Here is a 25,674-nt window from a genome sequence, read left to right on the forward strand (position 1 = left end):
GGACAGCAAAACATTGGAGGAAAATAACTGTTGAAGTAAACTCTCAAATCACGCAAAGGGAACCTTTGACAGCAACTGTGGCTTCAGACTCCCAAGACATAGAGAGAAGCAAAGTGAAGCAAACAGGCTCGTTTCCAGACGTGTATCTGGGGACCTCCCCCTGGATGAGGCTGGCACGAAAACTTCATGGCAGGATGACAACTCAGAGGCTTTCCAGCAAGCGTGCCGCAGAGAAGAAAGCTGTCCCGTACCCACCCCAGGGATTCGATGGAACTGTCAGTCCAAAGGAGACGTTAAAGGAGATGATTTAAGAGCGAGGAGCAACCGCATCCAGCGTCCTTGGGCCACCTAAGCTGCGGTGCAGCTCATCGGTAACTGCCCCAACACTTTGGGTTTTAGCAGTTTCAAATAGTCAAACTGAGGTGGGGCAGGGAGAATAGCCTGAAATAACAGCTGTGCGTGTACGATGCTCTCCAGTTTCCTCTGGTAGCAAAACGTTCTCTTTCAGAGGGCTTACTACCACTTCTACTAGCTTAAAAACCTGGCTAGGGACAACTGCTACTGAGCTGGGGCTTTTTCCTCCCCTCAGATTTATCCAGGATGTGAATTTGCCTTGCTGGAATCACACACCCAACAGGCAAAGAAAACTTGAAGCTCTGAGACAGGCTGTTGTTCCACAGGCCCACAGAGGAGTTTCCTCAGAGTCTCTAACGAACGTCATGGTAACAGCCTGACCTTGCTGGAGCAATACGCTCTGCACCCACTCGGCAGTCCCCAGCTTCTGTTAAGGCTTCTCAGAAAAGCTCGGAGGTGTGGGGATTTGAAATGTCTCTGAATTTTGAAAAGAAGCTTTTCAGCTCGTTCAGCTGCCGTAACAAGGACAACAGCACTACATCTCTGCTTATCTCCAGGCTTACGCTTAGCAGAGTATTTTCTCCTTTACCTCAAATCACTCAGCACATCTCTAAGAGTGTCTTCTATGTTAACCAGTCAGATTCTGCTCTTTAAGGTATCAAGCCTGGAAATGAATATAATTTTTATGTGATTAATTCAGTATTTTCAGGCTTCCCTGGCTTCAGGAGAGACTTAAAAAAAAATTTTGTTAGCCCTCAAACCTGAAACACACACTACTGGGGCTTTGTGTACTGAGAAGTAATCAAGGTTAGATCAGTCTCACTTCCTTCATTATCACAAACAAAGTTCAGTGACAAAGATGACACATATTTAGACTATTATCTCTAGCTCTCATAACAGAAAGATTGTTTGCTTAAATGATTTTTTTCTTTAGCTTTTACAATACAAGACACTGCAGTACTCTCACTAGTTTCAATGTGTCTCTTTACAGATTGAACTTTTCAGGTGTTGCCTTTAAGGGACATTAATCTTTCACGTAATAAAGGGGATTTACAAGTGGGTAACATTTGTAAATGTACATCCCAAAATGAGTAGTCCCATTATGAATGGAAATGCAGCTATGTCCAGTTTGCAATGCACAGGTCTAATGCCACAGCTACTAATCTCTAATTTTTAAAACCCCACAATTTCTGAAGGCATTCTCCTATATACACATTTAACATTTTTACGATAAGTAAATTTTACACAAATCATAACTAAATAGATGTTAAAAACAAAAATCCCAGCAAGCATCATCACCAGAACAGCAGGTCTAGTCTGTTTAAATTTCAACAATCACTATATGAAAGAAAAGACAGTGAATTACTTACACAGTTTGTCTCCATGCCAGCTTCAAAAAAACACCCAAAACCTGAGTTTATTTTTAAGTATGTCCACATTCTTAGTCATAATTACACACTCAAAGCACAGAGACACATAGGAGCTCATTCGAGAGATAACACGTGTAGGTGAGTTACCATGCTTCATGTTTCCATGATGGGTTCTAATCATCTTTGGAAGGTTGAAGATCCTTTCTGTTGCGTGAGTGATTGCTGGGATCATGATCAAAATCCTTTGGGGCATGTCCCGAGGGAGAAATTTATACAACTAACAATGACCTACAATGTCTCCCAAAGCCCATTTTGTTTGTTGGAAGATGGAAGGCTGAACCTTCAGCCACCTCAACTCCATAATAGGAGGAGTTGTGCGTGAGGCCTTTGCTGTGGCCATGTGTGACTGCTTTTGACAAACATGTTCCAGGATGACCATGCGTGTCATCCCAAAAAAGTTTGTTTGACTGTAAATACCCACAGAAGACCTGGGAGCAAGAGGGAACGCCGGAGCACAATCCTAGCCAATTTGCTGAGGACAAAGAGCGAGTCAGCCCATAACGTGATAATATGACAGAGGATGAGTACGCAGGCAGTGTAACAGGCCACCAAATAGCGCCGGGTCCCAAGCCAGATGTGGTAAGCAAGGAATAATGGAGGCTCAGGCTCTCCTCCGGCAAGCGCACAACAAGAAATCTCTTGGTTGGACGAGTGACCTAATGCTAACAGGGAACAAGCTCAACTGTGTTCCCGAAGGACTGTGGCCTCACAGGGACGGGCTGGGAAAGCACGTCCGTGCTGTGAGACATTTAGGAGGAAGGAGGTGAGCATGCACCTTCCCCACATCATGGCTTCCGTGCAAACAACATACAAACGCAGCTCAAAAGCTGCAATAACTTGACAGGCTGGCTGACTGGGGAGCTAGGGCTGTGGGGCACACCCCAGAAGGTAACCCACGAACACTTCACAGCCCCACACAGATAGCCAGTGCTGTATAACCCAGTCCACCATTTCTGAGTCTAGTTACTCAAGTTCCCAAAATAAATCAAAACACCCCCTCAAAGCTTCCCCTTAAGTCCCCACTGTAAACTCATAGTAATTTCTCCTCTCAAACAGCAGCAGTTAATCATCGTAGAATAAATCAATTAAATCAAGACAATACATGTAAATAATTAAAACCTGCAGCTTCAAACTCCATGTTTCTAGATCCAAAAGCTACCCTACAGAAAATCACAGGTGACATGCCGATCCAGGTCTGGCTGGCACTTCCAGAATCTCATACAACTCTAAAGGAATCCCAGTCTTGTCACTTTTCCCCCAGGTTCCAATACCTGTTGACCCATCGCACACATGCTGAGCTCATCATCTGACTTTCGCCTAACGTATATGCTGACCAACAACAACCGCACAGTAAATTGTGGGAGGGGGGAAGCTGGAGATAGATATATGCACACAAGTACGTTAGATATAGTAAGCTGTAGAATGAAGATGTATCTTCGGAAGGTCATTCTGTACAAGAAAACATTGTAAAAAGGTTTTAAACTCATTTTGCATATTTACTGATGCGTTCAAAAAGCTTTAAGTGAAGGTATTTGCTTAAAGCTTTCCAGTCTTTTCCTCATCCATGCAAAGACATTGGTTTGGCACAAAAAAAGCGTTCTCTCAAGTGTGATTTCAGTAAGCTTGAAATTTTTCAGAAAATGAATTTATAAAAGTATAAATCTGTCTGTTAAGGTACATATTTGCTACATCCCCGTTGAAATGTACTGGAGTACTCCTGCGACCATTGACACAACACCCTGTGGCATGCACTTCGCTTACCTTGTGTCTGGAGCAGATGTAGGGCATATATTTCCCCACTCATTTAAGTCACTGATTAAATTTATTTTCAGAACAGGTGACCGAAGCATCATCTTTCCAGGAGCAACATCCAATTCCACAGACTATTCATTTGGTAGACAGCCCTGCTACCCCTGAAGCTGAGCAAACAACATGGTGAAGTATTTTGCAGTCCTTAGGAGAGCGGTGAGGAGGGTTCCATTCTGCTGAAACCTCACCGTACCTGGAAGGCCCCATATCCGCACGCTCCTCGGTAAAGATGCAGCCACAGCTCCAGGTAGCTGCTTTCCTATTCCAGTCCATCTGAGTTGTCCAAGCTTTGGTGGGTGATATTTTAACCACATTTAATATTTTCATCCTCTCATTTTCATTAAAGGTGGTGTCACAACCAGCTCTCTGGTACCACAATGTTTAGATAAAATAGTTGAGCTCTAGACTTCTGTTGTGGAAAGTCCTCCCAGCCACTTTCATGGAGTTCAAACAGAAAACCAAAAGGTTCCTCAATATCAAAGATAAAATGGCATGATTCAGCTATGAACATCTGCAGTTTTGGAAAAAAACCAGCGTAATTAGCACAAACGAAACTCACCTCAGATAGAAAAGTAAAGCAAGTGCAAAAGGTAATTTTGTCAAGACAGAGACAGCACGGGGAGAGCCAGCTGAAAAGGGTGAGCAATACATGCCCTTACATCAACTTGACAGCCATCAGAATGGTTGCCATGGGCTCAGCGATCTGATCTTCATAGATGTCTAAACCAGTTTAAATACACCCTAAGGGAAGGGATTTTAAAATAACATAGGGAGAGGACAATTAAAAAAGAATGAAAGGAAGCATTTCTAAATCCTTAATTTAATTGTTGCAGGATGAAGGAGAAAAATAGTGTTTGACCAGCAAAAATGGCTGTAGACAAACTTTTAACTAAGAAACTCAGACACCAAATGTGCCAGAACAAAAGGGAAGGAACACATCCCTGGGGAAAAGAGATGGCCGAACTTCAAGCAGAGAATCTAATTACTTGGCTTTGGCATTCAGTCTACTGTTAATTAGGGTATCTCCCAACAGAAAAGCAAAGCCATGATGTAACACCGAGGACTGTATGACTCATGGACTGAGGGCAATGAGTGGAGCTTTGAGTGGAAGTGCTGATTTAAAAACGTGTGAGGAGGTTTGAAACATACTGTTGATCCATGCCTACTTGACCAATGTTACTGATTAGTAAATTGTGTAGTTACTTTTGACAAAACTTGCTGCAGCAAACCAAAGAAATAAGCTATTACTGACGCAAGTTACAGTGGACATGATGAGACTAGACATTGTCTTGAGAGAACCAAGAGGAGCCGTTTGAAATGACCTGAAGGGGACAATAATAGTGCAGAAATTCTCCTTACCTTACGCCAATCCGAAGGCAGCTCGCTGCTCAGAACGCAAATCGCTCACAGTATGGGTGCGGAGACATTATCTCCGTACTCTAGAAAAGGCAGCCCGAGGACAGCCCTGTTCAATTACCCTTAGCCAAGGCAGCATCTCTTACCTTGCACATGACAAGGGGGATGCCAGAACTGGCCCTGTTAGGACAGAGGGATTTGGTCCACAGGCTCACTCAGGCAGCAGCCAAGCCAGATTTTCTCCTGTGAGCCTGAGACTTCTGGCTACAGGAGGGTAGCAAAAGCTCTCTGACTACAGGGGATGGAAAGCAGGGTTGGCCACTAGATCCATTCTCTGTCCAGTCTGAGGTGGGGATCAGCTCTTGTGCCTGGCCCTCCCTTTCCACTTGCAATAGGACTCCCCAAGAAGCAAAGGAAGGTTGAGCCACATTCAGAGCTTCAGACCATCTTAGGCTGTTTCACTAGGTGGCATTGGTCCCGAGAGGAGTGCAAGGATTAGAAATGGGACTTTTGTTAAAATGTCTAAATTGCCAGAAACCAGAACCTAGGGCAAGCTCTGGAGGGCACCAACGTCTATGAAGTATGTAGTGCAGTAAGTGATGACCTGCTGGAAAGTGACTTCCAAGGCATCTACCAAGAGCCGCAGCCAAGTAGTGTTGCAGGGCACTACTCAACTTTTCTGGGCAACTGTATCTCTGGAGCTGGTGCCAGTCTTAAATTCCTGTGAGAGATACCAGACACCTAAGAAATTCAGGAGGTCTTAAAGCAATACAGATACCGCTCTTGAAAATGGTTCTTTCGAAGTCTCTGCTGCAATTATTTACAACTACCTTTTCCCTTATTTTCCTTTCCCCTCCAATGTAAAAAACCTAGTTGAGATGAGGTGACCCAGCATAAGGATTAAGACTCCTTTAAGTATGGAATGAAGATGAAGCTAAAATCTTCCAGAAAAAAAAAAAAATAGCTGAAGCTGTTGATGCTTCTTGCAAACTCTTGGCTTAAAACCCCTGCTCACAGAATGCTTCCCACCAGCTTTTTCCTGAACAGCGTAAACACTAGCAGTACTCATCTGATGGTCAGCAGTGGCTCTGACATCTGGAACAGCTTAAAGCCACAGACTTTATGCAAAGCCATGCCCACAAAGACAAGAAAGCAAGTTTTCAGTTAAAAAGAAAAGTTTGATAGCTTTGACTCACCTGGACTGTTAGAAGAAGAAAGGGTGAAAGTGTTCTCCCGCCAAGAGTACCCAACACGTGCGCCCCACTGGGGCGCAGGGAAGGAGAGTACCCTTACGAACATTGCTAGGGCAGAAAAGTCTTTGGCTTATGTATCAGGCACCCACACCCCCATAGTATGAATGGTTACACAAGCAAATGCTTGAAGGAAAAGTCTGGCTTTTTTCTTCTTGGCACATAATGAAACCGAAGACAAAGGGTGTATAAATAAAGCGGGGTGCTTCTGTAGTACAGAATGATAACGATCTCAGCAATTCGTCGGCTCATGCCAGGAAATTCTCCTCGCACGCTGCTTGCAGGTTATCAGCCTTATCAGATTGGATACAAAACATAAAATGACAGCAGCGAGGAGGCAAAACCAACGTCTCCACAGCAGAGCTTGCAAGGAGAAAACACTACTTTACATGGGGAAAACCCAAGCTATGGCTTGACAAATGGCTGGGTTCGGGAATAAAGGGCATATGGCACGCAGTACCCTACGTACCCGTGTATTGTATACATGCTGTCCACAGCAGTCAGTTATCACTTGAGCAAAAGCATTGAATTACAAATACTGAGAGTGCACACACACCTACATCAGGTCTACTGCTTGGTGAAGGAAGGGTGTCAGACATTCCCAAATAACACAGACTAGTTCCTCTCTCATGCTGCTCATCACCAGAGCACAAAATATTTCAGAAACAGACCAAGTACCATCATTCTTCTGTCATTAACAGGGAACCCGAGACAGCAAGCAGCAATGTGTCCAACCTACTCCACATCTAACAAGGCGGATTCCAAGCAGCCCTTTGTGACCTTCTTACAAAGTCTGTCTCCCACTCTTAAAACTGAGATGAATTTACATAGTCCTCCTAACATAACAGGAGAGCTACAACTAACACTATTCTGGAGGTTAAAGACCCTATAAATAGCATTTGTTACTTATTTTGGTGAGTTTTAGGAGACTACGAAAGCCCTACAACCTTGACTTCCCAGGCGCCACAGAACAGACACCTGATGGGAGAGCAAGGCAAGAACAGTCTCACAAGGAGGTCCTGCCAGCGCTATTTCACCCACACCTGGGCTATCCCATGGACTGCTGGGAGGCTCAGATGTGGAGCCATTCCAGTGCTCCTCACACCACCAGCTGCTTCAGAGGTGAAGTGACACCACGAAGCCTTCTTACAAATGCCTTTGTCCAGGTCGTGCGGGTTCGGCGGGAGTGATGTTGCTTCAGGAATCTCTACTGTGTGGAAAGCCCCGGTGCTGCTTCTCAGCATTTGATCCAGGTGACCAAATAAACGCTCATGCGGATGATTAGAAGCCCAAGAAACACTGCTACAGGTACGTACTGTCTTCTGCACAACCTGCACTAGTGCAGACAGCCACGTTCCTTCTAGGGTCTCTCCTATATGTATTCTATATACCTATACATTCTATTCTAGATACCTATGTACTTTTGACATCCTGTGAAGTCACAACACTAACAGCTCTCTGAGACGGACTCCTGAAATTCCCTCTTCTAGGGAAAGTGACACAGAAGAGACTAATTCTAGAAATCTTAGCTTCAGATCACCTGGTCTTTTGACACCCTTTTGAAATATTATTGTGCCTGCACCTTCCTTACCTAAACACTCAAAATACTTAATCATATAATATTATCAATTATGATCTCTGCCATAACAGAATTAGAGCTCCATATTTCACACACACCAATATAAGTCAATTCCCATGACTTTTATTTATTAATGAATTATGGATTTATTTTAGCCGAGTTTAAGACAATTAACCTTCTGCATGTTTGAATGAAGCTAAAACTACAAAGGCATTCTCTATATAAAACAGACAAAACCCCCACAATTCTGTTTTCAGGGGGGTGTTTTCTATTAGTTCACTAGTGATAAGCGGTAAAGACTCCAAAGGACCCTAGACTAAATGTATTTTTAGGAGCAATGCTCTAAAAAAACAAAAAACAAAACAGAAAAACAATGAACAAATTAAGAAGCCTGAAATAGTTTCATTGAGAAACCCACAATCCCTTTTTAGCATGCCACATGGCCATTGCTGTGCCCAGCTATAGCTCCTCACCGGCACCATTTTGCCCAGTTTTTATAGCCTATAGAGTTTGCACCAAGGTTTTAGGAGTAGCTCCCATCAGGGGCAAGGGAGAAACTCTCTCAGTTCGCAGGATGGCAGCTACATCTGTTCCTTGGTTTGTGCTCATGGGGTCCGTGCTCTAGAGCGCACACATATATGTCACAAAAATGTGTCCTCAGCCCACAACTGGGGAGAAAAACCCTCGAGATTTAAGTGGAAACTCGCTAAATTAAGAGCTTGCTGGAATTTTAGTGTGCGATAAAACTTCTAGAGACAATAATAATCAGCTTCTAGATCTTTTCACTCAAGTATTTTAGACGCAACTGGAATAAGCATGAGTTACTGATTATTTTGTTCTAACAACTACTTATCCCTTTGACATAGACAATTACTAAATATTTGTAAAAATATGTATTTACAGTGTAGACTTAAAATAAAAATCTTAAGAACACAACTTTTTGTTGCCAAACAAATATAAAAAGAAAACAATATAGTCGTTTATACCCCCTTTATTAAGACAGAGCCATCTATGACTTAATACACTTGTTGGGTAGCCATAAATCACATTGTGTTCGTACTATGTTAAGATGCCAGACAGTCTGGCAACCAGTTAACGAACACCAATCAGGCAGGGGTGGCGGGGGGGAGAAACATTTAAGCTGCAGCAGGTTAAAACCCATCTAAGCTGGGGGGGACCTAAACCAGCGCAGTTACCCAGGGTGCTGGCATCAGGCGATGTGTGGCCAGCGCGCTTGCCAGCCAGCTCCTCGAGTGCCCGGCGGGCCTGCCAGGGCCCCTTCAACTGGAATGTCGGGAAAAGGGCCAGGGGCTGTCTGGGTGCCACTTTTTTGGACACCTACCAAAGAGCGCGTCACCAAAGCTACAGTTTTTCTGTGCAGGAATCACATAGTGTTTTGTAAGAATGAAGGCTTCTGGTAAGAAAGTTAATAGTGCAATCTGAATTAATTTGTGCCCACAGTGTCGTTATTCATTCCCCCAAAACAGTTTAAATATGATCGTGTAGGAATTAGTAATACCTTTATGGAGACAGCAAAGTAGTGCTTACACAGTCAGTGACTACAGAGATTCAATTTTAATAAATGTATCTCTTCGTGCTTTTGCAAAACTACAAGTACAAAAGCAAGAAGTGACAAAGCAGCCAAATACTTTTGTAGCGTCCAAAAGCTATTGAAAGCCTCAGGGCCCTAAAAAGTGAATATACCTTATTGCACATGCCACGTTCAGTTTACCAGCTGCTCCGAGGAGAACAAAACCTAATTCTGCTTCCTCTTTGCCAACGTGCCACCACGTTACAACTCTTGTTGAGAAATCAGAGAGGTTGCTTTACTCTGGACAAGCAAGTTCAGATATGTTTCTGCTCGTCAGTGTAGCTGTGTGCTTAACAAGGACATACACAACATGAGCTATAATCACACATACAAAATTATGGGGTTTTTTTGTTACTGAAGACAGAAGGGGTCAAGCACCAGGAGCTTCAGCTCATAAATACCTTGTGTTGTCCCTAAGAAACCTAGCTAACAGCTGTAGCTTTAATGCAAATTTTCAAAGTGAACATTTATTCAGCTTGAAAAGCACATACATAATAGTTACCTTGATAACAATAGATTTAAAGACTGTATCAGGTTGACATCCTACTGATACTCTATTTACAAAAATCATGTATTTCATAAAAATAAGAAATGGCAATGCTTCAGTGAAATAACAGATTTAAAATTTCCTTCTTGAAACAACTACTCATCTCAGTATAGCAACAGGCAAGCAAATTAAGTAAAAACCCTGGATTTCTTTTCAGTCTTTAAGTTATTGTAATGTTAAAGTCATCAGGAGGTGGGTTTTTCAGGGTTTGTTTTTTTTTTTTTTTAAAGTGTGTCTTGATTTAAGACATAGTGAGAGGGGGAAAACTTCTTAAAAAGCATCTTCAAGAGATCCTTACCTCATTGCAAAACATTTACTTTATATTTTCACAGCAAGATACATCAAGTCTTTTTCTTTTAAGGCCCTTTTCAGTAGCAATTTCAATCAAAAAATGAAAAAACCCAAAACCAACCAACCTTAAAATTCAGACATTAAGTCAACTGCATTTGGTAGACACTACCCATGGTCAAGCTGCTAAATGATTCTTTGTGCATCAGTTACCTTATCGCTCTCTACAACTACCTGAAAGGGGGTTGTGGTGAGGTGGGTGTTGGTCTCTTTTCCCAAGTAACCAGCGATAAGACAAGAGGAAATGGCCTCAAGGTGCACCAGGGGAGGTTTAGATTGGATATTAGGAAAAATTTCTTCACTGAAAGGGTTGTCAAGCACTGGAACAGGCTGCCCAGGGAGGTGGTTAAATCACCATCCCTGGAGGTATTTAAAAGACATGTAGACATGGTGCTTAGGGACGTGGTTTAGTGGTGGACTTGGCAGTGCTAGGTTAACGGTTGGCCTCGATGACCTTAAAGGTCTTTTCCAACCTAAATGATTCTAATATTGCAAAAAGGGAGAGCAATTAGCAGTGTTATACCATGCTTTGTAAGAGTTACCACTTTAAAAGCCAACTGATTTGATTTCTGTCTATTGTAAGATTTTTTAAAAAGGAAGTGTGAACAACAAAAAAATCTCCTTTAGTCACAGTCAGGAGACAACTGTTTAGGCAAGTATGGCAATAGCAGGAACACACACTAATCAACTCAATACAATATACAAATACAGCTGAAGATACAAATAAAACAGTCCTTTTATTTGCAATGCACGCCATGCACAGACAGAAAGTTAGAGAATTTTTAGAATTCCAATATATTAATGCTCACCATATTGGTGTACTTCAGGTAGCTTCAAAAAAGACCATGAATGCATGCATGCTTGGAAGCATCTTATTAACATATGTATATATGGGCTACGTAGATTCTTGCAGACTAAGGTTGGGCACATACATGATCATTTCACAACACCACTTCAAGAAAATGAGACTCAAAAAGTGCTTTCATAATTTTAAATGTGAATTGTTTTAAAAGGAGACAAATATTATTTTAGAAAGAAACCACCAAGGATTCAGTTCATATTTTTCCAATAAATACTGTATTTCAAGGTAGCTTTGGGAAAAAAAAAAAAAACAACAAAAAAAGCATGCTCCCTGCAGATTCATCTCTCTGGTACTCAGCAAATTCTGACTTGACAGCTTCAGTCTTAACAGGCTACTTTGCAGCAGAGACAAGCTTTAAAGCATTCTGCAAATATTTTGGCTTGCACATGGATACTAAAGCAAACCAATTTTCTATCATAGAAATTCAGCATCTTTGCGTGTTTCCAAGTAGTGCAGAACCTTAAAATTAAATAAGGACTACAGGATATGAGTGACTGTCAGGATGATGTCTAGCAAAGGCTTGAGTTCATCTTATCAAACACTACAGATACACAGACAGGTCTTTCAAAGACTGTATGCTTCCGATTTAAAGACTGATTTGTATGCAACAAGTCTTCAAACACACACAAAATTTAAAGTGCATAAATGCAAAACATGGCTTTGTAACTTATGAAGTTTCATTCTGACAAGTAAGTTATCTGGACAAGTGTCTGCATGTCCTTAAGAGTGTTTTCCAAAGAGTTATGCCTTTAAAAGCGATAAAAATCCCCAACCTGTAGACCCCTATATATAGTCAAAATATAGCGTAGTTACTTTTCTCCGATTCCATAAGGACACAAAGATAGATTTCTAGGGATTTGCATTTAATGCCCTAATTTTATAAATTGTAATTCTGTTCTACAAACAGTAATCCAGAGTAAAAAACCTCCGTGTGCTACATGTCAGTGCATTAATGACATTGTTTTATTTACACAATAATTTTTCAATGTTAGATAACATGTTATACGGAAATTATTTTATTTCCATATCCAATAATTAATTTCCATATCTTGGTAAACTGGACCTGTTGCTGACTTTCTAAAATATAATGATGTATGTATTTATACGCAACAAAACCACCAAGTTGTGCTAAGTATTCAAAGATCTTAACTCCCACATAGAATCACCACCCTGTTCGCTACGAATATGGTCAAAGGTCTTTGTAAGATTTTTGCAAAATAATCCTACTGAGTAAGCCCTTTCTATAGCCCTTTCTGCAGAAACGAGAATTACCTCGAAAAAAACAGTTTACAAGTTTGAGGAGCAAATACTTATCTGTTGTGTAACCAAATTAGATTGGAATCACGCTAGCATACCTTATCACATTGAATCCTATTGTTAAAAACAATGTAAAAATCTGTGGTTTGTGCACATTTTTTGAAGACATGCGTTAAGATTTTCTAACCAACATCAGGTTAAAGTTAAAGCATACTCCTCAAACAGAAACGAGGAATCAACTACTTGCATTCTCAACATACTAACGTTTTAGTGCCCTTAGAACTGAAAGTGTATTCATTAAGAAATACACTGCAACTTGGGTAGTCAAGGCTGAAGTCTACTATAATTTAAAAAGTTACTGTTTTTAGCATAACCACAACAGCAAGTTACTCTGTATATTTCAGTGAAGCAAAGCTTTAAAAAAGTTGTACAGAAATAGATCATTCCTTCTTTGTGTGTTTTCAGGGAGCAATAAATCCTCTCCATAAAGACTATTTACAGAAATGCAAGAGCCAACTTTCCGAGATAAGGATTTGGGGGTTTTATTTTTTTTTTTCTCTCCAAAGATTCCACCACATGATAAAAAATGAAATGAATGTGTATTCCTGATCACATTGATAATGTCACAGCTAGAATCTCATCAGCTAGTTTATGACAAGCAACTGCAATGGGTGTAAACAAAAAACAGGTCCCTACACTGGGACAAAGCTCGGTTGCAAGTTGGCTGTATGATACCAATATTGAAAGCAAGATGTAACGTAAACTCATCTGGAATTCAGATCCAACTGAGGGAACAGTGAGAACGACACAGTGAAGGTACACTTAGGTGCAATTTCATGCTGGTGACTTTTTTCCTCTTTTTATGCTCAGAGCAGATTTTAAGCCAGGAGTTGCATATCCAATGACACACGCACAATTCAAAACTGAAGTGACCATTAGCACATTTGTACACATACTTACATAAACTTAGTATTTACATTTTCTAAACAAAGTTCCACTTTAACAGTTGAAGTCTTTTAACACATGAAAGAAGATAAGCTACTACAAAGAATGCATAACGAGATCACAAATTTTCCACAAGCATAAAACACATGTTTTAAAGTGCTTTCTGGGTGCTTCAGATTAACCCCTTGCAGTATGAGTTTCTACATAGTGCTGTTCCAGTCATTACAAAATTATTTAAGTCATTCCCCTTCAGGTGCATCGTGAGCTCAAGAAAAATGATACTGTTGATGTAAAAGCTTTAAGCTCTACCAACATAAATGTATACATTACTTAAGTTCAAATGAAGTTGCCAAATACTTTGGTTTATCATAGCTTGGGATAAATATTTGATAGAACAGAAATTGCACCTGTCCACTCGTTAAGTTTTTAACTAAAAAATACCCCAACATAAATTGACAGTATTCTTTGGTAAAAACAGGACATTTGGCCAGTTTGCATGTACATCTATTTATTAAAATGGTCTAAAAGTGAACAAATGCCACAGCTATACTGTCAATTTACAGGAATAACCATTCCTTACTCAGTGGGGAGTATCAAAACATATAGCTAACTGCTAAGCTTAATAACAAACTGAAACACCTTCAGCAACCATTACAGGGGATCAATAATGTTTTAGAATACTTCTTGCTTAACGCTTACCCTTTACATTACAAAAACTGTAAAATGCTGTATGCCTGCAGACAAGTCCATTACTTTGCAGTGACTACAGAAACATTATTCAATGGTGTACACTGTTAGGTTTCTGATAAGCATGTAACAAAAACCAGGAATATGGTGTGCTGACCAACCAATACTCAACTGCACAGTAGTTGTGCATTACCTACACTAAGTACTAAGAAAAGTCTATTAAAAATTCAGTTAACTGCTACAAGTTACATGAATATATAAAAACAGAGCAGATATACAAGTATAACACTGAACATACTGTACTTTATTAGCACAAAAAGCCAGAACAAGGCACAGCAAGCAGAAAAATACATCAATAGAAGGGTTAGTGTAGCATACAAGAATAACGTTTATTGTACTTGCAGCCAAGATGTTCCCTACCTCGCACAGGTCACTGCCATAGAGAAGTAAGTAATAACATACTGTAGCAGCTGGTAAAGAAACTAGGGAGCACTCATAATTGGTACAAAACATTAAACAGGGGTCAGGGCATTCCAACAGAATTTTAGTGCAAAAATGTCTAAGACAGAACTATTTTAAGTTCCATCTCCAATTACAGAAGCGAACAGAACTTAGAATCTTGTTTCCAAGTAATCTGTTGAAACTATAATCAGTGCATATTACTTTAAAACATTTTAAAAAGCGCAAATGGAAAGATATTTACAAATAAAGTGTAACAGTACCTTTGAAACCTGACATTTATTTCTGATACGTCAGATTTTGTATTCTGATTATAATAATTCAACCACTTGTAATTTTCTCCATAAAAATATCAGACTACTTTAAATAATTAAGCATTTTTTCTCTTCATTATTACCTTCCATTGTAAGTTACTAGCAGTCAGGCCACCAAATGTTGTTGGTGGTGTTGCTGTTGTAGAAAAAAACCACAACTTTTTGTTTCATGGCAATAATCTAATCCCATGTCCTGCCACTGAATCAGTAATTCACACTGGAAGGTATTTAACTGTCCAGGACAGTATCACTTTTGCTAACAATGCCACTTAAATCTCCAAGTGTTTAAAACAGAATTACAGTACTGAGCAGGCATATTCAAGTCTTAATGATTAGGAAACCTTATACACTTAGAAAAGCATGATTCATCTATTCGCATCAAAACACCATTAACTCTTAATGAACTGCTTCTAATGAACTGCTCTTCATTAAAAGAAAATACTCTCATTCACTAGTATTTGGAAACTTGTTTGTGAGCTAAATTAGTACTTTGAGTAGTGGAAAGTTTTCAAGAGGATAATTTTTCAAAAATACTTCAAATATTAGCAAAAATGCTCCTCTAATAAAGCCTTTCTTTATTAGCATTACATGAATGCCCCATGGAAAATGCCTCATAGTTTCTTCATCCAATTACTACAGCTATAAAAGGGAAACAAAATATTTAGAAATTAGCAAAAATATTTTCATTAGGCCTTAATGAAAAACGTGCAGAATTGTCTGCTTATTGTTTCCAAGAGGCATCACAACTTCGTTTGATTAACAGCAGGCAGCATCTGACAGGATACTAACACTCAGCTTAAACAGGATATTGCAGAAAAGCTAGACGTTGTTGGTGCACTCGCTGCAGTTAAACTGTAACACACGAAAAAAAGCATATTCTAGAAGCTTATTCTGATTTCCATTTACTTTGTTTTTATAGGTTCCCGCTCCAGCCATCGCACCCTGACTTTTTGTTTATAGTGATACTCCTTTAGAAAGTCTTGCAACATTGAGGGTAGAGGAAGGTCATCAATTCCATCATACGTAGTGCACCTGCAGATTACTGCCCGGCAGATATACTGCAGACTAAAGGGGAAAGTCCTGTTCAGAGATACAGTTAGTAACGGTTCAAAGAACATGCAAGAGCTAGGGTCTTTGTAGTGTTCCAGAAGCCCTGTAACAGTGGAGGAGTGAAACACACAGGGATCATGAGCATCAAAACTAAAGTTGTGATTCCACTGCTCAATTCGTGCATGTAGCGATCGGTTATAGCGACGGAAGCTCACAGAGAAGAGGTAGTCCTCTTGCGCAGAATCCCTGAGCAAAAAAGTGCCTTCGGGTTTACCCTCCAGAAGTGCTTCTGCTTCATAGCGGTCCATCACACCCCAGTAACATGGGTTACCTGTGATCTGAAGTAGGTCTGGCACAAGGCAATGGATGTAATCAATCTGAGTATGCACTTTCCAAGCCCCCTGCCTGCTGATATGGCCGTGGCTCTCTCCAGACATCTGACGCTGCTTCTGCCTGCGTGACTGCAGACAAAGCGTTGTTGTGTCCTCTTCAGAGTCACAGTTCCCTGGAGGTGTTATGTTTTTGTCCCCAGTCAGCTCAGTCATACCAGGGGCTAACTTTGGTCCCAGTTTATACAATGGATTAACCTGTGCTGTAGCTTCAAAAGTGTGTATTTGGGCATTGGGAGGGGGATCAACCCCTTCTTCAATACTAAGTCTACGTCTCTCTCTCAGCCTGTCTTCTTCATCTTCTGTGGAAACCAAGGAAGGATCAAACGTGTCAAAAAAAGTTGAATGAGGACTCACAGGCGCTGTGTGCTGTTTAATCAGATGCCACTTCTGAGCCAGATCCGAGCCTGCAGGAAAAGGGCATTTCTCAAGCATTAGTTCAGAGAGATGGATCTTTCTTTTGTTAGAAAACAGAGGTTTGGACTGTTTGCTGTAAGTTCTCATAGGAAAACACAGCCCAACAGTATCTTGTAGACGCTGTCGCAGAGAACGGCTCCCTACCGTCCTGTTTGATACTGCATCCATATCATGGACAGAGCTCACCCCATACCTTCTCTCCCTCCTCTGCAAACCACTTCGTGTTCTACCAAATCTTTTTTCAGTATCCAAGGAGCTCTGGGTTTTGGTAGAGCAGGAATGCTTCTTCTTCCCACCCCAAGGAGCATGCCGAGAATAAGAGTCCCTTCGAGCAAGTCTAGCTCCCGTGGTGACACACGAGTCATTCTCTTTCTCAATGCTTATTTCAACAATCTGAGGAATTTCTGTGACACAGTTTTGGCTCCGCCTTGCCGAATTCTTTGAAGGACTTAAACCTAATTGCAAAGCAATGTTTTCTCTCAAAGGGCTGCTGGGTTGTTGTTGAGCCAAATCAGTTATCTGGACAGCTTTCTCTTTAGCAGATGAGCAACTATTGGAGTTCACAACTACATTTTCACTTTGGCTTCCACCCTCATGACTGAAGAGGTTCTGGCACCTGTATTTGAAATTGTTCCACATCCTTCCCACTTTATCCATGGATTACGTTATCTAAATTCAAGAGGAGATAAATATTAAAATAAAAATATAGTTCACATAAAATAAGGATACATCTTCAGTTATCAATTAAGTCACAGACACAGGACAACTGTTAATTGAACACACTACCTCTGAAAAAGGGCCTTAATGTTTGTATGGTTAGGTGGAAGTGACATGCATCACACCATTTTGATATTTAGAAGAATTACCATGATGAAAATGTTTGGGAAATTACAAACATTTTATTTACAAGCAGGCCCTCCCATTTTTCTGTAGGCACATAGGTAGGTCTGCATTGTTTTATTTGATGGACAGGAAATATGCAGTCTAAAATTCTTAATTTTGTGAATAATTTATAAGTCATATGTAAGGCATCACTCCCTGATAAGCTTCCAATAAGCAGCAGTAAAACAAATCCTGACAGAGAACTATTCAAGTCACTCCAAACTATGAGAGCAGTTAGTGAAATCCAACAAGTGCACTGCAAATATCCAGATACACCATCTAAAAGCAAAAGCTCCAGCCACAGGTCAGAAATTCCAAGCTATAACTGACAAGATTAAAGAAATCATCACAAAAATAGAAATTTAGGGGAAAAAAAAGCACTCAGCATTCTTAGATGAGGCAATCAGCAAAAGACAAGGAAAGGCAGTAAGGTATCAGCAGAATTTTAGAATTATAAAGTCTCTGATACATTAATAAAATCCATATATATGAAACATCTAAAAAACAAAAGAAAAAAAACTGTCTGGCTTTATTACTTAAGATACAAAGGAATGAGAGCCCCAGGAGCTTTTCTATTTTTAGTAAGAGCACTTAAAAAGAAAGCAGCTCCGCAGCAGAAACACGGTAACACTGAATCGTGAAGATACAGTAAAAAGATAAAAACATTAGCAGTGTGTATTCTGCAACTACTTCTTTAGAAATAGGAGTTTGATAATTGGAACAAGACTGCCAAAAACATAGGACTGCCCTAGGACTGAAACAGGCTACTTCTGTATTAAAAAAAGTCAGGCAATGCCAAGCTAAATTAGATCTAATTAAATTCTGAGACGTGCTAAACTTAAAGGACTAAACCATGTCATCTTATCTAATTTAACTCTTAACGGAAACTGCTCTGTTCTTTGGAAGCATATTATTTTGAAGCAACATTCCTCTGTTGCTGCAGTTCTTTCCTGTTCACAGCTAAAGGAATCTGAAGCAGTGGTTGAATGCACTGGGTCTCAGGAAATGATGTGGATGATAAACAAGTATGCAATGCTCTAGTGATCCAGTCTAGAAGTCCCTTAAGATCGAAGCACAGCTGTGAGCCCATGACTTTACAGCAGAGTCCACTGAGACTGGGGAAGAGTCAGAGGTATAGCTTATATGAGAATCATGAAAGAATAATGAATGTGAAACACCTAACCATTATAGGAACAGAAAACAAAAGGAGCAAAAGCTTTCTTCCCCACCCCCTCCCTCCCTCCGATACTTCAGCAAACCCAGAAAGCTAGGTATCAACATCCAATTGCATAAAAAAAAAAACCTTAAGAATCTAGGACGGATGCAGGGAGGTGGGGAGGAAAGCCGGGGAGAGGGAACATCAGGCCTTAACAGTCTCTGGAGATTACTGGTCCAAGTTACCTAGACCACAATGCTAAGGACAAACTGAACACCACCAAAGTAGTTATTAAGGAGGGAGACATTCACAGAGAAATATTATACATCAAAGATGCTATAGAGTTCTGTGCATATGTAAAAGTGAAAGTGTATAAGCAAATGAGCAAGGAAAGTCTTCCTGATTTAAAAAATATTCCTAAATTTGTTCTTTCTGGAGTTGTCTGGACCAAGCTGAGGGACTAGGAGCAGGAGAACTAATAAAGTCAGATCAAGTACACATTTGTCAGAACCATACAACCACATATCATGCCATCACAATAATCATAGATGTTTGCAGTGTCTCAGAATATCCACACTGACCAGGAGGCAGCATATGTTTGCTGGCTGCCAGCCTGTCAACACAAGTGTATAAGGTTGACTTCTACCCAATTTTCTCTCATTTCTTTTTCTTCCTAGTCACAAAGATGTTTAAAATTTTTGGGAAGGGAAAAGGAAGAGAGAGTATATAACCTCAATTCCCTTGGGAAATCAGGCTAGAAACAGTTCACATCTTTGCAACAATGAACTGGAATTACTTTTCTAACCAAACAGTCATTCACTATTCAGTGGTGTCTTTTATTCTAAAATTGCTCATTATTGCTCTTCCTTTGCACTATTAGTCTACAATGTCTTTGGACAGTTAGGTGGGTGGAAAGTTCTCTACACTTGCCCAGAAAGCTTCAAGAACAAAGAAAAAACAAACAATATCACACCCCCCACCCCCCCGAAAATCCCCACCATAGTGGCTTGACAGACTGTACTTTTGCAAAGTTAAATTTAAAAGGTTAACTAATTTTTCATACTCAAGAGAATATAGATACCCTTCTTACCCAGAAAAGCATACGAGTCAGTCTATCTTGTCTTGAGAATATACCTCAACATGAACTTGCCAGATTCCTTCTCTGAGTTGCGGACATGATTACTACAAAGAAAGAAACGTTGTTTTTGTTAGTTGTTAGAATACCTTTTAATTTAGATATTTACAATTAGTCACTGGTATCAAAGGAATATTTTACTAATTGTATCTTAAATGTGTGCACTGAACTGCCTGCTCATTATATATTTTAATATATATTGATATTATGCTAATATATATTACCATAAAAGCTTCACAGAACTTTCTCTTCCATCCATTAGTAATATTTGTCAAGTAGAGTCCAGGGGAGGACCCTCAAATGAAGCTTTTGAGAACCAGAAGCGAAGCCACAGCATCAGGATCATTGAAGCGCCAGGCCCAATGGGCATACTCAGGCCTGTAAAAATGGTTTCTTCACATTTTGGTCTCCGGTCCAAAGCAGTGAGTCCCAAGTTGTGGTTGGCAGTGCTGTCAGATCACCTCATACTCCCTCTCCTCCTTGTTTCCAGCTGCTACATCACATCAAAAGGCAGCTAAAAATACACACTTTTCTAATATTACTTTTCCAGGTAAGCAACTGCTGTACTTGCCACAAGGATGTTATATGATTGTGAAGCAAGAGGAACATGAACCACTATTCTAAAAATGGGAAAGGGGAATACAAGACAAGTTCTTTATTAAAAGACCAGGTCAGCACTTCCCTAAAATAATCATCATTGTTTTTCAGAAATCCAAGAGGAGTTGAGAGATTTACTATGCTCGCACAACTGTCAAAAATCTAACAGGAACAGGACAGAGGAGAATAATTTGCTGCTTCACACTAGAACCAAACCCAGGACAGCAGTAAGAGTTAACAGAAAACCTTGGGAGCTTATGTTAGTTTTACATGCAGAACAGGAGGAAAAATATTCAAATACGATGCATATTTACTGGAATAAAAAACTACGGGGTTAAGCAATCACTAGGTGAATATTAGAAGTTACTGTTCGTAGGCAGAAACTCCAGAGTAGTATCAGAAAAGTATTAAACTTTATTAGTTTCCATTCACCTCTGGAAGCACTAAAATTGCTGAAATACTTTTAAAGTTAGGCCATGCTACTACTGTTGACAGGTTCCATAAAAGTAACCTTTCCAGAGAGCAACAGAGTTACAAGTACAAAATCTCAGTACAAAATGAAGATTAAAGCAAAAGTAAAGTTCTTTTGCAACTTTAACATTTACACCTGTTTCTTTTTTCCCCCATTATATTCCTAGCAAGTCTACAAAAACAAGACAGTAGAACCTACTATAACTGTTTCAAGGCAAGGCCTTAACAGAGCAAACGAAAGGTAAAGTTGCTAGAATAAGGGCTATACAATTTTCCGTAAAGCCTTACTTAAAACATTAGGTCACTGAGGCCCCTGAATACATACCTGCATTCCAAATAAAACCACTAATGCTGTTTTACTGGGCACAGGTGGCAAAGGGGCTGCACACTAACCATTTTAACTCATTAAAAATACAAAAAGGACACAGAAGCTTATTTTGACATTTCATGCTTAATGGTACTTAACTTTATACATCGCTGTTATTCCTCAGCTCTGCTGAGAAACATGAACAGTCAATGCACCACCTATCACATCATCCCTGCTAGCCAGCTGACACAGCCTGTTGGAGAAGCTGTCCAGTGGCTCCAGGAAGGACTGGTGGCTTTGGGAACCATCCTTCACTAATGGAGAACAGTTTCTTGTATTTGGGTGGCTGTGTCAGTTGAACCTCTCAATCTTGTGTTAGAATAAAACTTGAGTCATTGGTAAAGTATTTAATGTTCAATCTAGTAATTTTAAATTAGTTTAAATCAATGTGCAGCAGATGTGTGGTTTCACAGATTTCTTGTGGCAGTGCTAAGGTTTACAAATTACAAATTACTTCTGAGCTGGCCCTCAGGCCATCCTGGTTTTACAAAGGAGCATTGCCAGTGGTTATTTTAGCCTAAACCAAAAATAAATTTAATTCCACCGAAATCCACAAAGTGAATTCACCAATTTGTAGATTTTTCTAAGGGAAAGTTATACTAATGGTCCTAAAACAATCTCTTTTCAACTAAAAATGATTTCTATCTACTTTAAACCAGCATAAGTTATCTTAAAAAATATCGGGTAGTAAGCACTCTACAGGAATTATAGAAGCAATGAGCGGTACTATCTTAACACCATATTCCCATTTGCAGTAAATTTAGAGACATTTTAAAGCCATGAAGTTTGCATGAATGTAGTCTTCAAGTGTTCTGAGTGTACAAATAATGAAAGGACAGAGAGGGCTAGGAAAACCATTTGTGTAATATGATTTAAATAAAGACAACAGCTACAACCTGTTTGTAATCCTGAAATACCACATATTAATAGATTACTGGGAAAACTCAGACCACTCTTTCCAAAAGTGCCACAAAATCTAGCCAGAGCTTTCCACCTGTAACTTCCTACAAGGAACGTTCAAAGCCAAGGTTGTACTCTGTCCTAAAGATAACACATTTGTTTCACAGTGTTACCCAATTTAAAATTAGTTGGTAAATATGGTAAATTACATTCAAAATACTAACTCCTAAAAACATAGCATCTTCACAAAAGCTGATACACTGTATGACACCTTACAAAACAGGTACAGTATGCTTATTTCAAAAACAAGAATATATGAGATTCTTTGTTTTGGTATTTTCATATAATGATAGCTTCAAAGCATTGAAAGATAACAATGACAAAACACTGAGGGAAAACAAAACCAGACAAGTCAGAAAACCAATCATCTGAAAGGGGAGGGAAAAAGAGGAAAGGGAAAGAAATCACAAGTCTCTCTGCTCCTTGCACACTGTTTAGTTCAATGCTAGCACAAGCCTACACGGGCAAGCAGGCTAACACATTCAGCGACACCGGTGCACATCACCTTGGACCATGGAGGCTGAAGTAGAAGGAATGGAGGAAGACTACACTTCTATTTGGACTGCTCCTTACTTTAAAAGGATCCACTTAGCAGTGACAAAAGACTGCATTATTAAAAACATTTGCCTCCATTAAGGCATGCTTGCTGAAGAGGTTAATGTCCTATTTGCACATTGCCAAATGCCTGCTGTAGGCTACTGCTCCTAGGAATGCACTAACAAAGCTGGTCACATAAGCACTCCTCAACCTTATTCAGTCAAAATGAATAAGGCTGGCAAACACCTACCGTTTAAAGTAACCCACTTGAGAAAGGAATAAAGGGCAATATTAAGGATTACAAAGCAATTTCTTACCTTCCAATACATATTCCAGAAATCATGAATTACTACTATAATACTAAAGACAACATTTCTTTAAAAAAAAAGGAATACGTTTGCTTAAGCGAAACCATGCATTTTTCTACACACACAGACACACGAATGAGCTCACTGCAAACAGCTTGAAGAACTGATTCGGAAGGCTGGAAGAAAGAGGTAGCCATTATTTTTTGTAACTAGGCAAGGTAAAGGGACCAAGTGTCTCAAATGTTCATGAAAGCCTGATTAGGGCAAAGTACTACTGTTTTCCAAACTAGCAGAGCCTGCTAGGACAAAGTGCAGTTGTGTAGGGAGAAGAATCTGAAGGTCTGAACCCCCAAATCAAAACTCAAACCTGCCAAGAAGAGGTAAAGGATACTGAGCTGTAACTCCAACAACACACAAAATTGCTGTTAAGTCAAAGGAAGTGGTGTCGGCCTCTTCCTGGCCACCAGTGCTGGTGCAGGAGGTGGTCTGTACATGTATGGCTGCTCAGTCAACCAGCTCACGGAACTGATCCAGACCAAAATAAATTCTCAGAAAAAGTCTCAACCATTACTCCATCTGGTTTATTACTTCTGTATAAACACTCATGTTCACACAAGGGAGGAGCAGATGAGGAGGGAGGAATGACCTTCCTTCCACAGCAGTACTGATTTGTTCTGCTCATGGTATTAAGACCTTAGACAGCTACTTGGAAGAGAAATACCAGTTTGAAGCCTATATATTAATCAACTGTGGGGCTCTGGCTGCAAAGAGAGAGAGATTAGGACTCTATATAAAACTGCTGCTTTGAACATTCATGTTGAAAGTTCAGTCACTGAAAACATTTACTTCAAAAATAAAATGCTGAGTTGGCTTGAGGTGTCCTGCTAAAAACACAGGGAAAGCTACAAGTTTCAAGAACTTAAGCTGGCAGACTGTCAAGTCAAAGAAAAATAATGATATTTTACCATTGTTCCAACCTGAAGAAGTACTCTCCTCCCCCTCCTTGGTGCAGATTCACGATGAGCAAAAAACAGTCTTAGCTTGGATAGCTGATGTTCTGCCAGTTTCTTTCCAAGCAGCTACACATTGGTAACTTCAGTTCAAAAATATTGTTCCAAGATACTCTGAACAGCAGGATACATCCTTCTAGCCCCTTACTAGGCTTTCGGGTTCAAAAAGGACAATGTCAGGACTACATGAGTTCACATGTTAGATTAGAATATACTGTACAGTTGCCTTCCATTTCTTTTCTGTTCAGGGAATCTAAAATCACTGAAACAGAAAAACCATCAATGGAAGAACAGAATGTGAAAAATACTGAACCAGAAATAAAGAGACAATTGTTTCCGATATATTCTTTTCCCTATACTTACAGAAATCTAGTGGATAATAGTACAACCATCATGAACAAAGCTAGTACTTCTAATTATTTAAGGATCACAGAACTACACATAGCAAGCATAAGTTTCAGGTATTAATACAGAAATAACACTATACAGATCTACTGAGAACTCCATATACTGGTGGATATCTATGGTAGAAGCTCTGTAAATTCAAGACAACAATGCATATTAATTCCAAGTAAAGACACCCTCAAATCATTTAGGGAGTATCCTGGTGGCCAACCATTGTAACATGCAAATCCACACAAGCACCATTAAATGGAAGCCATTTCCTTCAAACTACCTCCACACACCCTAAGTAGGCAACTCGTAACTTCACCTTATAATTTGAAGTAGAAAAAAAAAGCATTTTTAACAAAGGAACCCGCTATGGACGAGAACTCTAGGTGACTTGCTGAAATAGTGTTTTCTGTACTGCTATGTTTAACTCTCCTTAAACAGAAGCTGCCAATATACTTTTTTAAATTCATGTGGGCAGAATAAATGGTTCCAGTCAGTGTTCAAGTTAAGTATGGCAGCCCTCTTGGTGACCTCCACAAAAGCCTTAAATACTCAGAGAAAATGTTATGGAGCTCTCCCCTAGCAGAGCAGCATTTGTTTCTACTTTTAAGAACACTAACGAAGCATATCCTTCTCTATCGAGTTCTAAAATATAAATAGGTCTCAAATTGATAAAAAGAGTGATCTAGTTGTTATTCATATATAATTCTTGGGAGTTCTGAGTTAAGGAAAAGGAAACCTTAATAGCTATGTCTCACTAAAAGCAAAAGAAATTGTAAGCAAAGTTGAAAAGATGGGTTGATCATACCCTTGACTAGCTCAGTAAAAACATCCAATTTAAGATATTTTGCAAGCAGAGCATTTCATTCAATTGCAAATTGGCTATTTTGCAAACAGCTAGCTCCTCTGTTCTAGGATCAATTTTTACTCTTTAAACAGTCTGATTTCTTCTCACAACATTTTTCAAAACCTCAACAGCCTGCCTAATGCCTCTCCCTCACCATAGTACCCTTGGCCCCCACCAGCTTACAAGCATCTCCTTTGCACACAGAGCTCTTCTCATGCACCCAGCTACTTCCCATGTTTCCTTTCTATCTGACCAAGCAAGAGATCTTATTCTCCAATACAAGCTAGCTAGCTGCGACCTCTTAAAATTGGTAAGAACAAAGTTCCAATTGCCTTTCTCTAGTGACGTATGTACAATGGTGAGTACA

The 25,674-nt window shown here is 39.8% G+C and overlaps 1 protein-coding gene across 1 annotated transcript; it reads right to left on the bottom strand.

The window, feature by feature from the left end:
* Positions 1 to 15,690: 15,690 nt before the first annotated feature.
* SOCS5 (suppressor of cytokine signaling 5) lies at positions 15,691 to 17,301 on the bottom strand (the record flags this gene model as incomplete). Its single annotated transcript, XM_081997577.1, has 1 exon — positions 15,691 to 17,301. One exon carries the CDS (start codon positions 17,299 to 17,301, stop codon positions 15,691 to 15,693), a length of 1,611 nt encoding a protein of 536 aa, XP_081853703.1.
* Between the last annotated feature and the right edge of the window lie 8,373 nt (positions 17,302 to 25,674).

This window comes from Phaethon aethereus, assembly GCF_964289735.1.
Source record: "Phaethon aethereus genome assembly, chromosome: 3".
Lineage (NCBI taxonomy): Eukaryota > Metazoa > Chordata > Aves > Phaethontiformes > Phaethontidae > Phaethon > Phaethon aethereus.